Source organism: Euprymna scolopes, chromosome 7, assembly GCF_053919585.1.
Source record: "Euprymna scolopes isolate OS-2025 chromosome 7, ASM5391958v1, whole genome shotgun sequence".
In the NCBI taxonomy this organism is placed as follows: domain Eukaryota; kingdom Metazoa; phylum Mollusca; class Cephalopoda; order Sepiida; family Sepiolidae; genus Euprymna; species Euprymna scolopes.
The window spans coordinates 94,462,531-94,482,535 of NC_136488.1; the positions used below are offsets into that span (position 1 = coordinate 94,462,531).

General features: G+C 33.3%; 1 protein-coding gene across 1 annotated transcript in view; it reads right to left on the bottom strand.

Moving 5' to 3' along the window:
• LOC145279841 (survival of motor neuron-related-splicing factor 30-like) overlaps positions 1–13,988 on the bottom strand; it is a 37,397-nt gene extending 23,409 nt beyond the window's left edge. Inside the window, exons 1-2 of the mRNA XM_080131281.1 lie at positions 13,916–13,988; positions 4,909–4,974 (exon numbers count right to left, since the gene is read on the bottom strand). Of these exons, the coding sequence (XP_079987407.1) occupies positions 4,909–4,974; positions 13,916–13,963 (114 nt within the window). The 5' untranslated portion in view covers positions 13,964–13,988. The remainder of the gene's footprint in view (positions 1–4,908; positions 4,975–13,915) is intronic.
• Positions 13,989–20,005: the final 6,017 nt, after the last annotated feature.

The window sequence follows — 20,005 nt, forward strand, 5'->3', positions numbered from 1 at the left end:
CATGCAACATAACCTTCTGCTCACTTACATATATTTAAGTACAGAAAATGTCGAAACAACACTTGATTTTAGAAAGAATATGCAAAACGTGCTGACTTAAAGTTTGAGATATATATATATATATATATATATATATATATATATATATCACATTTTAAATATTATTAAAAATAAAAATTGTTTCAATTACATTTTATGAGATAACTCACATACTCTACATTTCGGTCAGAGACAATTTCCATTAAGACAGTTTGTAAAATAGAGTGATCCAAATATATGAAACAGTGGAAATATAAACAGTGATTGAAATACAACCATTAAAGGATTGATTTAAAAGACAAAACCTTTTTCTATAGTTATGAGAAAGTAATTTACAAGAAGAAATTTTAATCAGTTGACAATATTTCAAGTCAGAATCTGATCATCCTAAACTAGTGTTGTAAATATGTGAAACAAAATTTGGTCATATCAAATTGTTCTTAAATTTATTTGTTCCACTTGTGTCATCTTATGATTAAAATGGAAATAACCGGTCTTATTATAGAGTTGGTAAAAGAACAAAATAGTCAACATTCAAGAACTCTTAAACCAAACAAAATTTTGGAACAGTTTTAACATGTGTGAACGATTTGAAAGAAATTTTTAAATAAATCTCTTCATTTGTACATGTTAATATTATGCTGGCCCAATAGAGAATTTTATCCTAATGCATTTTATGTAAATTATGTATCTTTTATTTTTAATGGTTTACAAGTTCTTGAGTGTTAACTATTCTGTACTTTTACCACACAGAATTCTGTAGATTTTATTAATAGAATATTACTTTGATTTTGGTTTGGTTACTTTGTTCAATAGCACATCAACCCTTGAAGGTGATTTCAAGCAAAATCTTTTATTCTTTAGTTATATAAGTAAACAAATAGTTTACAGTTAGACTTACAGCAAAAAAGATTTTTGGTTCAATTTATTTTGGTGTTTCTATTGGGAACTCAAAAGGTTTCAGATTGCGGTTTACAGAATAAACTGAAAATGATTGAAGCAATTTACAATTTGGAATATCATATTCAGTTTAATGTCCATTTTACATGGTGGCATATATTTTATAAATTGATTTCCAAACTAACCTATTTCTGTGCCAGATCTTTCTTCCTCTTTTCCTTGTCCACTCTTTATAACTTCCTCCCATGTTTTCCTTAACCTTCCTTTGCCAACTGACTGGACTACCTCAACTTTTCTACATCTACTAATCCATGAACACTCATCTATTCTTCCATCATCAAATCAACAAAGTCTCCTATTGTGCACTTATCTCCCTATAATGTCCACATTTCATTTTCCTGAGGTCATCAGATCTAAACATATCTCGTACACACATTACACATTCATCATATCATTCTCATATCATTTTTCTCCAACCTTCATATATCATCACACCATGTACACAAAACTGATAAGATTCTTTCCTTGATCAAAAGTAGTAACACTCTACTATGCGGATGACACAAAGCATATGAATGCAAAGCCAGGTAAGGTTATAGTTACATTTTTTATGTCCCTCTTGCCAAATAAAGTTAAAAAAACTTCCTTAAGAAAAAAAAAAAAAAAAAAATTCACTATCTAATTTTAATAAAATTAACATGTTCATGATGGTGACAATCAAATCTAATCTTAAGTCAGAAAAAAATCAAAACATTTATTTAATGTTGGTACTAATTGACTGCTCAGCTATTTCCAGTCTATTCTGTAAATCGCAATTGAGTACATTTGAGTTCATATATATCCTTAACTATAAAAGTATGTTTTTTTAAAAACAGTTTTTTATTTTTTTTAGAAAAGTTATTTATTAAGTAATTAGAAGTAGATGTGTGTGTGTGTGTGTGTGTGTGTGTGTGTGTGTGTGTGTGTGTGTATAGATAGACAAAACAGAAATGTTTTGTTTTTTTTTTTGCATAATTTTTTGTTTAAGTTTTCAGAAGACTGGTTGCATGTTTAAAAGAAAAGTAGAACAAAAAAAAAAAAAAACAGAATGCAATGTAAATGAGATAGTTACCACAAAATTTTCTTGCATTAAAAAAAAAAAAAAAAGGTTGTTAAACACTTTTTATAACAATGGTCATAAGAGCGAAGGAAATATATACACAGTGCACATCTTTACCAACTAATCAGAACTAAAACAAGAAGGTATATCATTCTTAAGTTATGTGTATTAAATTTGCTATTTCAAACCTAAGCATAACAGACTGGTAAACAGAACATCCCTACTGTGATATGGGGTGTAACCTCTAAAAATACTAATTGACAGACAAAACCTCTCATAAAAATGCATTGACACATATAAAAAATGAGCAGATACCAGAGCTACAGAGCAACCTCCTAAAAATGGCACCCATTAAATCTCTACTATTACATAAAAGGAACTTTGTGTGTGAGTTTGTTCCCTATGAACTTGGAAACAGCTAAGCTGATTATTTTTAAATTTCACACAAAAGTACTTGATGTACCCGGAAGTATTCTTACCTAGGTTTTATATCAGAATGTATCAGATAAGTATAGAAAATTGATAATTGAAAAAATCCAATGAAAGAAGGAAGTCCGATTTTGACCAAATTTAACATTTTTATACAGCCTAACATCACAAGTGCATTTGAGAAATTTTATCACCGGACAAGCAGAAAGGTCCAGCCTTAAAAAGAATCTACAGTTGATTTTATAAAACAGGGTTGCATTCAAAGTGAATATTTCTTTTTAGAGCACAATTGAACCATGATAATTGACTTTTGTATGTTTGATTTTAAGTGAAGCCATTATTTACAGATAATTTTATAAAATCAACAGTAAATTCTCTACAGTGCAATGTAAACTACAATGTATTATGGACTAAGACACTGCAAGGAGGCATGTGGAGATTCCTTCCGGTACACTGTGGAGAAGGGAGTCTCTAACTAGATTTGATTGAAAAATAGCCAATTTCACAGACTTCGATGACAATAAAAGTATGAAGGGTGGAACATTTGTTGATCCTTATTTAATCTTGGACAACATCGGGGTCTCCCTACCAGTTATTAATGACATTTTCAAATTCTTTCTACAATTTGATCATATTTCAGTCATTAATGACTGAATAGTCTTTGTTTTATCATTGTTCAATTAAATGCAAGGGACACTTTGATGGTCATCTCATCCGTAGGAGGTGTGATTCTGAATTCCAGTGTTTATCAAAATAATTCTCAGGTTATTCCTGAACTGTAGAATGTTATCAAGTGCCAAGTACATCAGAGTTATTGACAACTTTCTATGTTGAATTCAGGTGTATTTATCATTGAATGACAAAACAAAGACTGTTGGACATTCATGACTGAAACTTGGTGGACAAGTAAGGCATAGACTAAAGTTTATTTATACCAAATAAGGTTGGATTGCAGAAAGGGTTGCAAATTTCATTAATGTTTACATGGGTGGCATTTTTGGGGAAGAAAGAGGCACTCTATACTACAACTAATAATCCTAAATTATAAAAAAATATTTTGGTGAAATTTTCAAAAGTATTTTTGCACTTAACACCAAGTTAAGTAAGTTTACAATTTTCCGTGAGGGGCAATTTATTTTTTATTGTTGATGTTTTCCAACTTCAGGTGTACAATATTGTATGAGTCTATGCATATAAAAACAGTCCCATTTCAAAGAAAAAGGGCCACTTGCTAATATGGTGGGCCTAAAATAAGGTTTAAAGTTGTCTTTCATAAAATTAAAAACTTTAGTGAATTAAATTTTTGCCTCATTATCAGATTGTTTCCATGTTTTTATATTGCCCAAATCTCAAGTTTTTTTTATCAATTTATTATTAAAATAAAATCTAGCATGATCTGTACTCTGCTATAAATTATAATACAAAGATTTAATGTGTTAACTGTTGAAATTAATCTTATATGGAAAATCAAAGTTTTGTTCCTGTGTCATTTTTGTATTTTTATCTTTTTAGAGTTAATGAGATTTTCTCAATGTTTAGGTTTGCTTGATCTAATGTTTGTTTCCATTATGATTAATTTTTATGGAACACAACATGACATTACATTTATAATGATTTTCCACTTATTCAAAGTCCACATTTTTATTAATTATAATCTGACAATTCGTTTCTGGACCAATACTACACAAATAGCAAATTTTCTAATTTATACAAACTTAGAACAGTCATAATTCAGTGGCTAATTGTTCTTAAAAAAAAAAAAAAAAAAAATTGATATCATTGTTTATATTTTGCAAGGATTTATGTGCCCATGTTAGTTTTTAGTTATAATAAAAAATAAAATTTTGCTTTTTGGATACCTAATATATGTCCTTGAAATGTGGAGGAGTAAATATATCCCTGGTGAAATTTACAAATGATTTCAAGAGATTACAATATACACATAGTTTAGTCATCGTTATTTGAGATTTAATTATATATGTGACAACATGAACTCATAGCAATGATTACAGCTGAAGTGGAACTGTCATGACAAATTAATTCTATATCCCTATGCAAGCTGTGAATGCTATTATCAAAATAAAGCTTGGTCATGTTATTTCTGTTTTTCTTCGATAGGACCTTAGATTAGTTACCCTACCAAGTTTTGAAAATCCACTCTTCCCTACTATTTCAATCATATCTGTGGTAAGTAATTGATAGGTTAAACTTATAAAAAATATTTTTAAAAATGTCAACATGATAGTTTTTTTTTTCCAAACAATATTTTACAAATGTACAAAAAAATAAAAAGTAGAAATAATTTGCGATAAAAATATCCATTATTAAAATACATACACACATACTTAAGTATATAGTAAGTATTGGTAATATATATAAAGAGGCTTCAATAAAGAGAAACAAAAAAAAAAAAAAGTAAAGGGAAATAGAATGGTACCAACCTGTAAATCTTTCTTCAGCTTTAACAAATCTTGATTATCTGGATCACTTGTTAAAGATGCTTCAACCTAAAATAAAAAAATTTTAATTTTAGAATTTAAAAAAAAAAAAAATCTAGTGGAACACTGGAAATTCCAGTGTTTATGGTACTTCTACAGAATCTGAACTAAACAAAAGCTGATTTTGCCAAAGCAGATTTCCAAAACTAGTTGGAAACCAAAGCTTTTATTGAAACAGAAGCGGAGAACAAAAATTCTAAATAGATAGAGATGCCTAACATAAAATGATCAAACTAAAAGTGGTTGACTTATTTGCAACCCTAAACTATGTACTAATAATTGACTGTTTGTTGACAAGGTCCCTAAAAAAAAAAAAAAAGAAAGTTTTTTAACTGTAATTGAGCAAATCTTAAAAAAAGAAAATTGACAAAATCGTATTTACCTTTTTGTTAACATTCATGTCTGCAGTGATTTTAATATTTAATTACAAAGTGAAATGGCTAGTCCACTCTAACGAGACTTGTGACGAGTAAAGGTTTTATCATGATTTTTCCATTGCATATGATATTTATCTCCCTCCACCTTTCAAAAAGAGAAGGCAAAGCTATTGCATCTGAGCTGACTCAGATGCATATCGCCAATCTTTCATGAAAAACACCCGTCTAACTGAAACCACTGTCAGTAATTTTCCCCACTCTTTATCTGAGCCTAAATCAAAATGTAGATTCCATGAACAAAGCTTCTTTCTTAGAAGTGCACACCTGTGGAATTCTCTTCCATTTGCCTGTACCCCACCTGACTACAACTTGGATGTCTTCAAGTCCAACATAAACAAGTTCCTGATAAACCACCCCCTTAAGTAAGACACTTGATCAGATCTCCATTACTAACGATTACTACGATATTGTCCCATTGATTACTGTACACGCAATAACCCTTATCCCCGAGTGGCCTACGGGCCTTGATAAATGGTGACTTCCATGTAAAAAAAATAAAAATAAAAATAACAAATCAATTTGCACACCTGATACATTTACAAACCATCATCCTTTCCTGATAACTTGCCCTGAACAGTTCACATTTACCATTCTATCTCCTTTGAGATCTTCCAATCACTTAGTTGTCTCCATTTAGAACAAATCTAGGTTCCAGACCATTTCTAATATCTCTTCCATTATAAAGTGTGTATTCAAGGGCTGATTCTGATAGATTCAGATTTTAGTCTCTAAAATTCCTGTTTTACATTTTAAGCAATGTGCCCAAGGTCACCTTTGATATATCCAATTAGTTAATTACTAGTATTGAGAGGTTTATATTCTCTAAAACATTTCAAGAGATACAAAACAGTCAACCATTGTTCACAACTGAGTGTGCTGCTGGCATTGCTATCAGCAACCACGATTTCAATTGCATTCTGTAAAATAGATATACTGAAAGCAAAGTCGCCTTTAAACAACTGCTGCAAATGAGTTATAGAAAACGGAAAACAGTCCTATGAGCTATCTGTTAAATGTAGACTGTTAAAGAGAGGTTCGATTCCAATGAGTTTTGGAGACTAACATCATTAATAGATAAGTTGTGAGCTTAGCATTTAATGAATCCAACTTTTTGCATAGAACTTTAAGTTGTTGTTCAGAATTCTTCCTATATTACAAAACAAAAACAAAGAAAAGTAGTTATATTTTTAAATAAAATCAAATTTTATGATTATCAGGAGGGACTGGCTTGCCCATCATTTTGGAAAAAAAACAAAACAAAGGGGGATAACTCAAACTTGATTTATGTTCCAATGCCTACGAATTGAGAAATGATTTTCTTTATAAAAATAAACATGGGTCTGTACATGATTAAAAATTTTCTTTTTTAAATATAGAGGGAATTTTGGACAAGAACCAAACTTTGCGTCAAATTCCATCCTTTGCGAGTATGACCACCTATTTCCAGAACATACTTTTTTTTTTTTTTTTTTTTTTTTTTTTTTATTACATTTTCACCCCAAACAAGGCAAATTGCCACTTTGGTGTAGGGGGCTACTATCAGGGGAAACAACTACTGGGGTACTATGTAGGGATTTGGGCAGCAAGGTGTCGGTTCACGTTACACTTGAACTTATGCATGTCAGTACAGTTGGGGAAGCAGTGACCTGGAATGGAATTCCAGAGTCTTGCGGTTCTGGGGAAGAAACTATTGGAGTAAAAAGATCTTTTACATCTAGGGATCTCTACAGTGTGGGGGTGGGATCTAGTAGCCTGTCGGGTTTGTCGAGGGTGCTCGCGTCGTGGGGGCACAAGTGATTGCAGTTCGTCAGAGCATTCACCACTAAAATACTTGTAGAAAAGGCAGAGGGATGCAACATTTCGTCGATGGGACAGAGGCTGAAGCTTAGATGCCAGTTCAGGGCCTATCAGGTTTGCGACTCTCTTTTGAACCTTGTTAAAGAGCGAGAGACTAGTAGCAGATGCACCAGCCCAGATGTGGCAGCAATACTCCATATATGGGCGAATGGTGGCCTTATAGAGGTACAGGATACTTTCGGGTGTTAGTAGTTTTCTAGCACGGTAGAGAGAGCCTACCTTTCTTGCAGCGGCCCTGGCAATGCCTTCAATGTAATTGTTCCAACTCATGTTTCCTGTGAACGTTAGGCCAAGGAGTTTGAAAGATGGACTCTCAGATAAAGAGTCGTTGGCCATTGCTATGGGTGGTAGAGAGGGTTTCTTGTAATTATTGAATGAAACTAGTTTAGTCTTGGCAGCATTGAACGCGACCAACCACTTTTGTCCCCATTCCCACTACAGATTGGAGGTCTTCCTCTAGTGTTTCTGCCATTTCTTTAGAAATGTGTTCATTCGTCTTCCTGTCGTGTCTGCCATAGAGTGTAGTGTCATCAGCATATATACCCATCTCAGAGGCAATGTTGTCGGGGAGGTCATTTATGAATATCAGGAACAATAGAGGTCCAAGGATAGAACCCTGGGGCACTCCCGCATTTATATCATATTGTTTAGATGTGCGACCGTCGAGGACTACCTGGATTTTTCTCTTATCTAAGAAGGATTTAATTATGTTAAGTATTCTACCAGTGATACCGTATGATCTGATTTTACTGAGGAGACCCTCATGCCATACCCTGTCAAAAGCCTTAGATATATCTAGAGCTACCGCTCTGCCTTCCCCCGCTTTGTCCAGTGAATGGTATATACGTTCAGAGATCACAGTGAGGATGTCTGCTGTGGAACGGGCTTGTCTAAATCCATATTGTTTGTCAGTCAGTAGTTTAGCATCTGTAAGATGATGGACTAGAGCATGGTTAATTATGGTCTCAAATATTTTGGCAAAAAGTGGGAGGAGGCTAATGGGGCGATAATTTGATGGGTCTGTCCTTTCGCCAGAATTCTTGAATACTGGTACAACAGAAGCAGTTTTCCAACAGCCCAGAAAGCAAGCTTCATTAAGACATTTGTTGTAGAGTTTGGAGAGAACTGGAGCTACTTCGGCTGAGCACTTTTTTAATAGCACAGTTGGGATAAGATCGGGTCCACATGCTTTTGAGGTGTCAAGGTTTTTTATGATAGCATGCACCTGAGCAGGGGTGGTTTTCAGATCGTCTAGTGCGGCGTCTGTCCGCATAGGAAAGTCAGGTAGGGGGTGGTTGGAAGGGTCCAGTGTGGAGTTTGAGGCAAACCGACTGGCAAGCATGTTAGCCTTGTCGGTTGCTGAGGAGACAACCTCGTGATTGTTGGTTAGTGGGGGAATTGTTGATTGCCCATTATTTACTACACTGTTGTAGATTTTCCAGAAGTCTCGAGTTCCTAGTTTTTGTGCTTCGATGCGCTTTTTAGTGGTTTCCGTAAATTCTCTCTTAGCTGTCGCTATTTCTATGACTGAAAATACTCTAAGCAACATCCATTCAGGATATTGCCAAATTTATTAAGAACTTAAGGCAACTAGATTTGACAACATTCCACTCATTGTGTTTTAGAATCTGTTGTCAGAACTTGCTCCTATCATTACAAATCTGTTCAATCATTGCTTCAAGAAAAACTGTTTTTCATCTACCTGGAAATTTTTATCGATTTGCCCAGTATAGACTAGTATTAACCATTGGTCTTCTGCCCAACCACTGTGTATCATAAGCAAGCTGTTTGAATCTGTGATAAATCAAGAAGTTGCCAATCATTAAAAAAAAGCAAAAAACAATCGACTTAGTGACAAGCTATATGGATTTATACCCGCAAGATCAACAGCTGACATGCTGACAATAATATCAGTGAATCTATCAATGGGGATTTATTTCTAGAGTGATAGCTCTGAATATATATCTTTAATAAGATCTGGCACAAAAATCGAAGATTGAACAAAATACTGATAGAATATTATCTTTTTACATGATTGGTGACATTTATTGAATGAGTATCAGTGTTTTGTTTAATTTTTGTGTGCTTCTTCATAATTTGAGCGAAAATTGAAATATTGAATTTCAATTAACACCAATGTCGAAACTTAAATATTATGAAAAACGATAAAGTGGAAATTGTTAATTTTCTTAAATAATAAACATTATAATAAATGTTATTAACATTCCAAACTAGGAGTTGCTTCCCTCATGAAAATACTTGTTTTATGTAATAATGCAGTAATATTTAATTGCAACATGACAAGTAAGTAGCTTGCTTTTTGCTGAAATTAACAAAAAATTACGGCAAAAGCGCACTGGGGGGGGGGGACCACCTGAAGATTTACCTCTAAGAAGTTGATTATGGGGAGGTTAAAAATAAGAAAATGCATTTTGGAATAAACACCCCCAACCTCCCCATGTTAAGAACGGCTTTTGAAATAAACACCCTTTGGAGGCTGGACAAACGAGTTCACGTTGACCAAAATTACTTTTAACCAACAAAAATGAACACTTATTGTATTATCAAATAATAAAACAAATAGGCTTTGTATTACTATATACATAGATTTGAAAAAGTTGTTAAAAAATAAATAAATGTTATTAAAGGCAAGATAAGTTACTTTTCTACCAAACTGGATAATTTTTTTCTGTTTTTATTTCATGTAACATGTTCATTCAGCTCGAAAAACATACAACATTTACCGATGTATTGGAAAATTTAAAATGGTGCCGAACTCTCTGCTGAACATGGTAATTTTGGGAAAATTAGTTAAAAAAATATACAAAATACTGTTAAGAAACTCGCTCGGAGCTCTGACGGGATTTGCCTCCGCGCTAGCAGACAAATTCCGTTCTAATCACGTGGTCTCGTGCAGCGACTGCAAAAAAGTGAAAGGGTAATAATACGAAACGCAATGTACTTATGGCTCATTTATTTCAGTGTTTACGTAGTTTGTTGCGCTTGTAATTATGTTGTTGTTTTTTTTAAACATTTATCTCAAATATATAGCAAATAAATGGGTTCTCCAGCTTTTGTTCAATTTGAAATAATTGCGCGTGTACTTATGGCTAATTACGCGTGTAATTATGATTTTAGTTACTTTTATAGCATTTTCAAGTTTTACGATATATTTTTTATTGAATTGTTAGGTGAAAGTACAGAATAGTTACAAAACACCCTCACCTTCCAATGTTAAGTAATAGTTTTCTAAATAATAACGTTGGCTCATTTATTTGAGTTTTTAGGTAGTTTCAAATTTTTTTTAGTGTTTACGTAGTTTTATTTTATTTCGTTTATTGGCTAACTAGAAAACCAAAAGAAAATTTTCCCATTCAAATTTACAATAAAATCAAATTAAAAGCAAATATACAACAGATAAATGTCTTGTCAATAAAAATTAGTTTGTAACCTACCTGCATGGTATTTTAAAGTAGTTTTAAAATGTTTGTTTCATATCAAATATTAATCCTTTTTTAATTCGTTACTCTCTCTCCCCCCTTTTTCAAAACCAAAATAGATATGTTGTACAAATAAAAATTATTTAAAACTACTTAAAATACCAACAAATGATGTAGGAAAGTATCAAAGTAACTTTTTATTGACAAAGATATTTAATTATTGTATAGTTGTTTTTAACGACTTTTTCCGACTCGCTGTGGATTGTAAAACATACCTCAAATCCGTTTATTTGCAGCAATATTATCATTAGTGAAACAAGTTACAGGAGTCAAATTATTTTTCAACGAACAATTTATTTATCAAAAAAAAAAAAAAAACAATTAAGCAAAAAGGAACACATATTGAATTTACTTGATAAAATTGAGAAATTTGTAGCAGCATATTGTTGAATGAATCAATCTCTGAACGACCGTAGCGTTGTCGCCACATAAATTCATCCAAATGAGAAGGCAATGTTGTGGATGAACTACCATGCATGGCTTTTAATTTGCTTTTACATAGCATCCACATATTTTCAATATTGTTTGTGTGTACTTTCGTCACCGGGTCCACATAATGTTTGGAGTGGTCGACTGTCTTATGGACATATGGAGGGGTTACGGATATACCAGCGATTCCGTCATAGGCCTTCCATCCATCTGAATGGATGATACTGCCGGGCAGTACCATTTCCTTAATAATAGGAAACAATGTCTCTTTTTTTCTATCCGACACAAATGTTAAAAACCCAATTTTGGAGGCAGTGTCGATACCTCCAAAAACCCACCTCTGTGGTATCCTGCGTCCTTGATGATGCTTCATTTTTGAAATTATACTTTCGTCAATCTCTACAACTACACCACTTCCCCCTAATTTGATAGGGTTTTTAATAATTGCTTTGAGCAAATGTCCCGGAAATACCCATACCATATCACTGTACTTTGGGAGACCTTCGTCATTATAGAACATTTCATAACGGGGGTCTGATACGCCCAAAAATATAGTAGTTGGACGAAGGTCTCTAGGGGTAGGTTTGATCCTTCTAAAAAACTTCCTCTTTTGAGGGAAATTAATTTCCCTTTATGTGAAGGACATCTCCAGGATTTTATTTGCTGGTTTGACCGTTTTATTTCGGTCATTTGTCTTTGACAATTGGAACACGTCGGTGGTTCCCTTTTTAATATGCCCCTGTCTCTTAAAAATGACTTAGCATCGTCATGCGTTCCCCAAATCTTACCCATGCTTGTTACATCCATATCGAGTCAAGTTCTGAGTAACCAATTCTATGCGATATGCCCTTTTCCCGCCTCGAGTAGCCACTTGACTTCATAAAATATACATATATCGTAAAAAAAATGAGCCAGGTAAATATAAAAGTAACTAAAATCATAATTACATGCGTAAAAACAATATATTACGTAAAAACTCAAATAAAATTCAAGAAAAGCGCGTCATTTCTTATATTTATTTCGTTTCTTTATTTCCATTTCATTTTTTGGTAGTTACTGCACGAAATAAGATCACGTGATTAGAACGGAATTCGTCTGCTAGCGCGGAGGCAAATCCCGTCGGAGCTCCACTCGCTCAATATATGTTACCGTAACATGGGCTGGCATATATTCGGTGGGGTTTTTAACAGTGTTTTGTATATTTTTTTATTTTTAACTCATTTTCCCAAACTTACCGTGTTCAACAAAGAGTCGGGCGCCATTTTAAATTTTCCAATACATCGGTAAACACTATGTTTTTCAAGCTGAATAAACATGTTACATTAAATAAAAACAGAAAAAAATTATCCAGTTAGGTAGAAAAGTAACTTATCTTGCCTTTGATAACATTTATTTGTCATATATTTGTTTTTTAATAACCTTTTCGAATCTGTGCATAGACTATGCACTGCATAGTAATACAAACCCCGATATTCAAACTCGTTGCAAATTTACCGTTTGCTTGGTATTAACCCCTGGACCATGGGACTATTTTGCGCGATTTCACCGCCTTCGTCATTTGTTCTTTTTTTGCGTGATAAAAAAAGTGTTAAAACTAAAGTAATTAGGAAATAAATAAATAAATAAACGGTTTCGTTTTTTGTGTCTTGACTCCAGTACTTCGTTCCGTTCTATAATCAACTGTATCCATTTCAGGTAGCTTGATTTTTCTGAGCATTGATCTTGGACATTAATTGCCAACATTGCCGGTTTAGTTTGGCAAAAATCGGTTTGATTCAGTTCAAATTCTGTAGAAGTACTTTTTTCAAACGAACAACTTCATGGAAACCTAATGCAACCATTTTTGGTGCTTATTCAGATCAGCAGTTATTATTATTATTTACGAAAAATAAATTTGTCGATTTTCGCCGAGAAGTTACAGACGAGGCCATGTTTTAATAGAGAATATAAGGGGAGACAGTCAGTGATTGTTTTGACAGTTTCCACATTCATTGGAGTTGTGTACCCTTGCCGTATTTTTTTTTCTTTCCTTTCTTTTTCCACCCTAATCGAAACAGTAAATATTGATTTTCATGAATAAAAATACTTGATAAAATTACGTGACATTAGGAATTTTTCATCTTCGTCCCTTACCCTTGACTGGTACAATATTTTCTTTAATTTTAAATGTCGCCATACGCGCCAATCTTAATAATTATTTCACTATTTTGTGAAGTACATCTGAGTGAAAAAATAAAAATTTGTAAACAGTAATAACTGATAATACTTAGATAAACAAAAAAATCTTAATAAAACGAGTGTTTCTTAAAACGTGGTTGCAAAACAGAACAAAAGCAATGGATACTCGACATTAAGAATATAAAAGGGGAGGGGGATAACATATTGAAAGTTATTATTAGTTTTAAAAGAAAGTGTCATTTTCTTTTTAAATGAAAATGATTTTTTTTTTTTTTTAATAATGACACCAATAATTATTTCGGAGAAAAAAAACAAATGCAATAAAAACTGACAAAATTTTTAAGAATATGATAAAGAAAATACGAGTTAAAAATAGAGAAACAATACAACGACACAAAAGGATCCGGGCGGTGAAAGTTATTGGAGGAGAAAAAAAAAGAACAGTGTTTGCGATAGTTTTATTCATTAAACATTTGTTTAAATAAATTGAAGCCTGGTTGTTAAGTTGTCACTTTTAATATAAGAATACTAAAAAGAGAATTAAAATACCTGCTGAAGTTGCGACTTGTACATGTTAAGTTGCGTTTCGTCCGCCATGATTGCTCTTTCGTTACGTGACCAATTCCGCAGTAAATAACTAAAAATATAGTTTCTCTATTTTATGTAGAACAACAAATTTAATTAAATAAAAATAATTTATTTTATTTTGGTTTATTTTTTAGATATTATGTTAAATTAAAATTTTAATGTGCTTTTCATTTTTTAAAATAACTTTTATTTACTGCGGTATAGCAGTCTCTGTGGAGCATTTTAGACAAAAAATCTTCTTCTTTTTTATTATTCCTATCAATATAGATTTTTACAGTGGTTTAGAAAAATCAATGCTAATTGTAAAGGGTTTCCAACGAGTGAAATAAACAAATAGTCAACAAATCAGTATTATGTAAAAAAATTTAATTCTCATAAACTCAATACTCCCTGGCAGAGGCAAAATAAATCCACAAATTACAAAAGCTATATCTTCAAACTCAAAATTTATTCAATAATAACAACAAAGTAAAGTCATTGGTCCATTGCAAAATGGTGGGGAAGTTTTGCCTCCCTAAACAGGGAGCCAGTAGTTAAATTTGGTGAAATAAGATGAAGAAATAGTGGCGGCTCCATTCCTGGTAAGGCCTTTCCTGGGAGCCGCTCTTGTGAGTTCTTTTCCTGCCGAGGGATTCACGTGGACTGAAAAATAAAAGCATGATACAAAAAAGGGCGCCAAGCAATTCACTTGACTCATTCAAACTAACCAATTACAGGCCGTCTACTAGAACTGGGTAGGCGACTTAAACAAGAAACATGGTGGCTGTAAATGGAATTTCTCACAATTATTACCAAAGCTAATAAAAGTTTTCTACTTATTAAGATCATTTTACTTATTTTAAATATTTTTAAGTGCTTTTTATTGATAATATCCAATATACGATGTTTAGAACTTGCTGGGGCAACATGATCCCCCACTCTTAATTCTAAAATAATTGATTCCTCCCGCCCAAGCTTTTGAAGGTGTTCATATGTAATCACCTAAAAAGTAGAATCTCAATTTTTTATGGTGGATGGTGAAGATTGTTTTAGGCTAAAACACTTTTCCACCAACTTTTAACTAAGGGTCTCCATCTACAATAATATCAAAGTTTTGGCTATGTTTTGCCTGCTGATCTACATTGGGAGGATGTTACCGACAGGTTTTCAACAGTCTTAAGCAAATCTGGTTATCTTTACTATTACTGTTTCCACTTCACTTCCGGTTGCTCCTTCATCTTTAATTGACTTTTTACAATATCCTTTTTACAATATCCTTTGACTATTATATTTTTAGGTGAAAGCCCCCTCCATGTTAAGAAAGGTTTTTCTAAAAATAACGTTATCATTCAGGAAAAAAAAAATTCTTGATATGGGAGAAGTAATTGTAAGGAAAGTGGAAGCAGTATTTGTAAAGATAACTGCAAGCTATATGTTGCTGCGAATAATAGTGCTATGAACAATTGTTGAAAAGAAAGACACGTTTCACGCACAGTGTGTGTAACGGGACCATTAAAATTAATTTATACTTTTAGGGACTGTTATAGTACTGCAGATACTATTTACCTTACATTGCTTGGGACCGGATCTACCCTTTCCCAGTCAAATATTTCCTAAATAAAATTGCTATCACACTTACTCTATCATTCGGTTCTGATTTGTTAACTAAATATTAACAACTACTTCATGGTGGCAACGGTGGTGGTTCTTTTGTTTCTATCCTACCATGAACTAAAACTGAACAGATGTTATATAGTTATACATTTCAATGTGTTCTTATTAGTAAGGATAATGTATGTTCTTTTGTTTACATGTTATAAAGGATATGAGTCTTAAGTGAGATGAGAGTCTTGTTATTGTATCTTAGAGAGAGATGCTTATCTTAGAGAGAGATGTTGTTGTAAGAGACTTAGAGAGATTGTTCGTTTATAAGAGATTGTTCATGTTATTACGATTCTTATATATTAAAAGTTCATTCCTTAGACGTGTAGAAGAAGAAAGCTCTTAGAATGATGAGATAGTGTTCACTGTTCAGACATTGTGTAGACATGAGTTGTCGAGACGTGTATGTAATGACATTTTATAACACAAATATATAATACAATTTTCACTTTACCTTTTTGTAAGAATCATAAGACAAGACGAGCTTTATCACAAAACACATGATGAATTTATTTCTTCACGACCGGCCGTGGTTTCCATCATCAAGAATTCAAGGCTTCACATTTTAGTTTCAAAGTGATCGTCTCGCTTCCTAGACGTTCGAATTCCCAGACCCTCTCTGAGTTTCTCACTGACTAGCTCCCACTGACTGTCTTCTTTTACTCTAAAGTTTTTTCTCTATCACTAGAACTTTCTATTTTCCGTGACGTCATACACATGTTAAAACATGTGCCTTCTTTCACGTGTTCTGGACATGCGTGTCCAAAACTTTTCCTTTTTCTACCAAAGGAATTTTAACCTATACTCAGTAACCTATTTTTCCAATATGTTAAAAACATTATCTTATAGCTACATTCTTTCAATTAAAATTTCATAACAACTTTGACAGGGCACATTCTTTTCTTGAAATATTTGATCTCTATTCTAAGCAATCGTTTGTTTTAAATTCTCACACGTAATCTATTTCTAAACCTAAATTACGAGGTATGAATTTCGTCTATTGCTATTTCATTTTCATTCTAACTAATCTCTATATTTTTATACTTACATGAAAAAGGGACAGCCCTTATCATGTAACACAGATGGGATGTGTTAGATATATACAAACGGTATTACAAAACACAAAATAAAACAGCATGTGACACGTCATGAAATAATACACACAACGTCATATTGCAAACCGTGAGTAAACATTGTTTTCCTCATACATATCCTTCAAGTATAAAACTCTTCTCAGAAGATAAGGCATAGCTGACGCTGTGGATAAAAAAAAAAATAGTTTGATAAAATAATAATAATAATTAAGAAAAAAAAACATTATGGCACATCTCCTGCCAACGATGAAGAATGAATGAAATCATGGCACTTTTTAAACAAAAAAATGACTCTATACAAAGAAGATAAAGAAATAACTGACAAAACAAAACCAGCTAGGAAATATGTCATAGTATTGGGAACCAAGGTTTAATACACCTAAATGCTAGTGGCCTCACGGATCCACAAAAGAAGTCACTCAAGCACCTATGAAACTTCTTTGAAAGTCAACTTAAAGTGAATGTCAATTTTAGGATTCACAGACTTCACCTTATTCAATACTGTCAGAAGTCAAATGAATCGTTAGACAACTTCATTACATGAGCCAAAACATTAGCATAAAAATGGGACTTCACAGATGAGCGAGAGATTTACAGAGCTCATCATATTTTCCACACAATATGATGCTTTCCAGAATGAGCTCTACAGCAAACGAATAGGCTACGGTATAACCAATGTACTGCCTGAAGGCTAGGAGTATGAAGCCCTTACTACTGGAAATGACCAGCTGAATCAGCTATTAATATTAACTGAAGCAATAAGTATGGGAACTGTGATACAAGCCACAAGTCTTGACAGTGCTCAGCATACCGTGATGAGTGCTCTGCATGTGGAAGCAAGGGACATTGTGTGATGTGCTGCAGAAAGACTAAATCAAGGGAAAACAGAAAGAAAAGCAGACAAAGGAGCATATATCGCAATCACTGGCACCAATCCCCAAGGAACACTGAACGCAGAAGACAAAAGGAAAACATTGACCACATCAATATTGGAAGTGATAAAGATGATTACCTATAGCAATTCCACTCTCTAACTATTAGTGTAAAATGCATGGATAGTATAACCAGGAAATACAGGGACAAAGCCTACATGACCCTGAATATTAAACGATCTCACTTGAAATGCAGAACATACAACACTCTCCACATGAAACTCGATTCTGAGGCATCCAGCAACACACTCCTACTGAGAACTTTCCAAGAGATATATGGAACATTATTAAAAGCCTTCTTCATTCTGCGATCTTGCACACATGTGAAACTCACCTCATACAGTGATAACTGTTCAATGTTTTGGAATCATAAACTTTCCAGGTTAGTATAGGGACTCAGAATAGACAAATATAACATTTTATGTAGAAGTACCAGGACTCGTAGTTGTAGTGCTTCTGACATGCAAAAAGCTGAAGTTAATATTTATACATGTAAACACTTTTACAAAATGTTTACATATGCCTAGCTCTTCTACCAGCCAACTTATGTCACAATATGCCAAGAAGTTTGATAAGATTGGAAATTTTAGTGAGATTGCCAATCTCCTACCAAATGAAGATGCAGAACCTTTCATCGACCCTCCACGCAAATGCAGTATGCATCTAAAAGATAAATTGAAGGAGAAAATTAACAGTCTTCTTAAGGAAAATGTGATCTGCAAAGTTGAGGAACACACAAACTGGTGCTCCAGTTTGGCATACAATCCAACAAAAAGATAGGTTCCTCTAAACATGCATGACACCCTCAAACCATCATCACAAAGGACCTAGAAGCTCATAGTAGAGTCATTCAATGGAACTAGACTCTGTTGCAATCACATCCATTTGCATGCCATACAAATTCTGGTGACAAAAAAGGTTCACTTTAATATCCCTGAACCTGACACCATACAGGACACGATAAGACCAAGGGAGATTGATGTCGGAAACGAAAACAGCAAATCCTACATCACCAGAATTTCACTGGACAAAAACAAATATGGCCCACTTCAAACTAAATCGGACAGAACTATAAGAATACCCTCATGGTACAAACACTGATCGTATCCCATAGCTCATAAAACCCTCACATGCTATAAATATAAGAGAAAGCAGACAACAAATATACACATACAAATAAATAGGAAGAATGTTATAGTACAGCCTCCATTCAGTCTCAAAAGACAATGGATACTCCCTGTAAGGGTGGTTGCAGGTTGTTGGAGCTCCCAATCCTCTCAGAATATTCTTATAGTGTAAATTTGAAGCAAGGGTTGCACAATCTCCAACCACACCTCTCCTGAATTCCTGAATTGACTCTGCTTGAGTTCAATGTTAAAGAAGTTCAGAATGACTGGAAACAATGCTGAGATAAGCAGAGAGTACATACAGCAACTTGGAATTATCAAATCGACACCCATTTTATTGCTGGCCAAGCTCAACATTGATTAACTTTGGTGATCTCACGGGAACCAGTGTGTCAACATGATTATGCAGTATATGTTATACTAACACAGATACTATTCACCTCAAATTGCCTGGGACCGGATGTAACTCTTATTAGCTATTGTCTCCTGAATAAAGTTGCTATCACACTCACTCTATCGTTTGGCTCTGATTTCTAAACTAAATACTAACAAGTTGTCAACTTCAGGGACCCTTAAAAATAAATTTCACTAAATATTCCTTGATCTAAAAAAATATTTCAGTTTCATTTTTGCTTTGATTGTTAAGAAATTATTTACTGTATCTAACAGAACGAAAAAAAGGATAAAAACAAAAAATGAAAAACAAAAGCAATATATGCAACAACAAAGGCAGGATAAGTTACTTTTCTATCTGCCTGGATAAGTTTATTTGTGTTTTAACTTATTGCACATATTTTGGTAAAAACAAAGCTAATTTCCATTCTGTTAAGTTAGAACAAAATTAAAATGGTCGCTGATAAACCCTGCATTCCATTACTCTCATTTCCTCTTCTATTTAGTCCTTTTAGACTTCATATTCCATGAACAATGCTTCTGATAAAGAAGGAAGAACTGTTTTCTGTGTCAGTTCTTGTTTTGAATGAGTGGTGTGTGGAGCTCCCAATCCTCTCAGAATATTCATTGTCATTCAAGTATTAATCTATCCATCTCATTAACCCTTGTCCTCTATTGTTTTTAGTCTTGAAAAGTGGCGACTCTTTAGAAAGAAATAAGTGCTCTTAAGCAGGAAACAAACGCACATATCATCATCATCATCATCATATTTGGTTTAACGTTCAGTTTACATGCTAGTTTTTTTTTATTTACCTAGGCATAACTACTTATCAAAGTCCAGAGGTCACTCGAGGATAAGGGCTA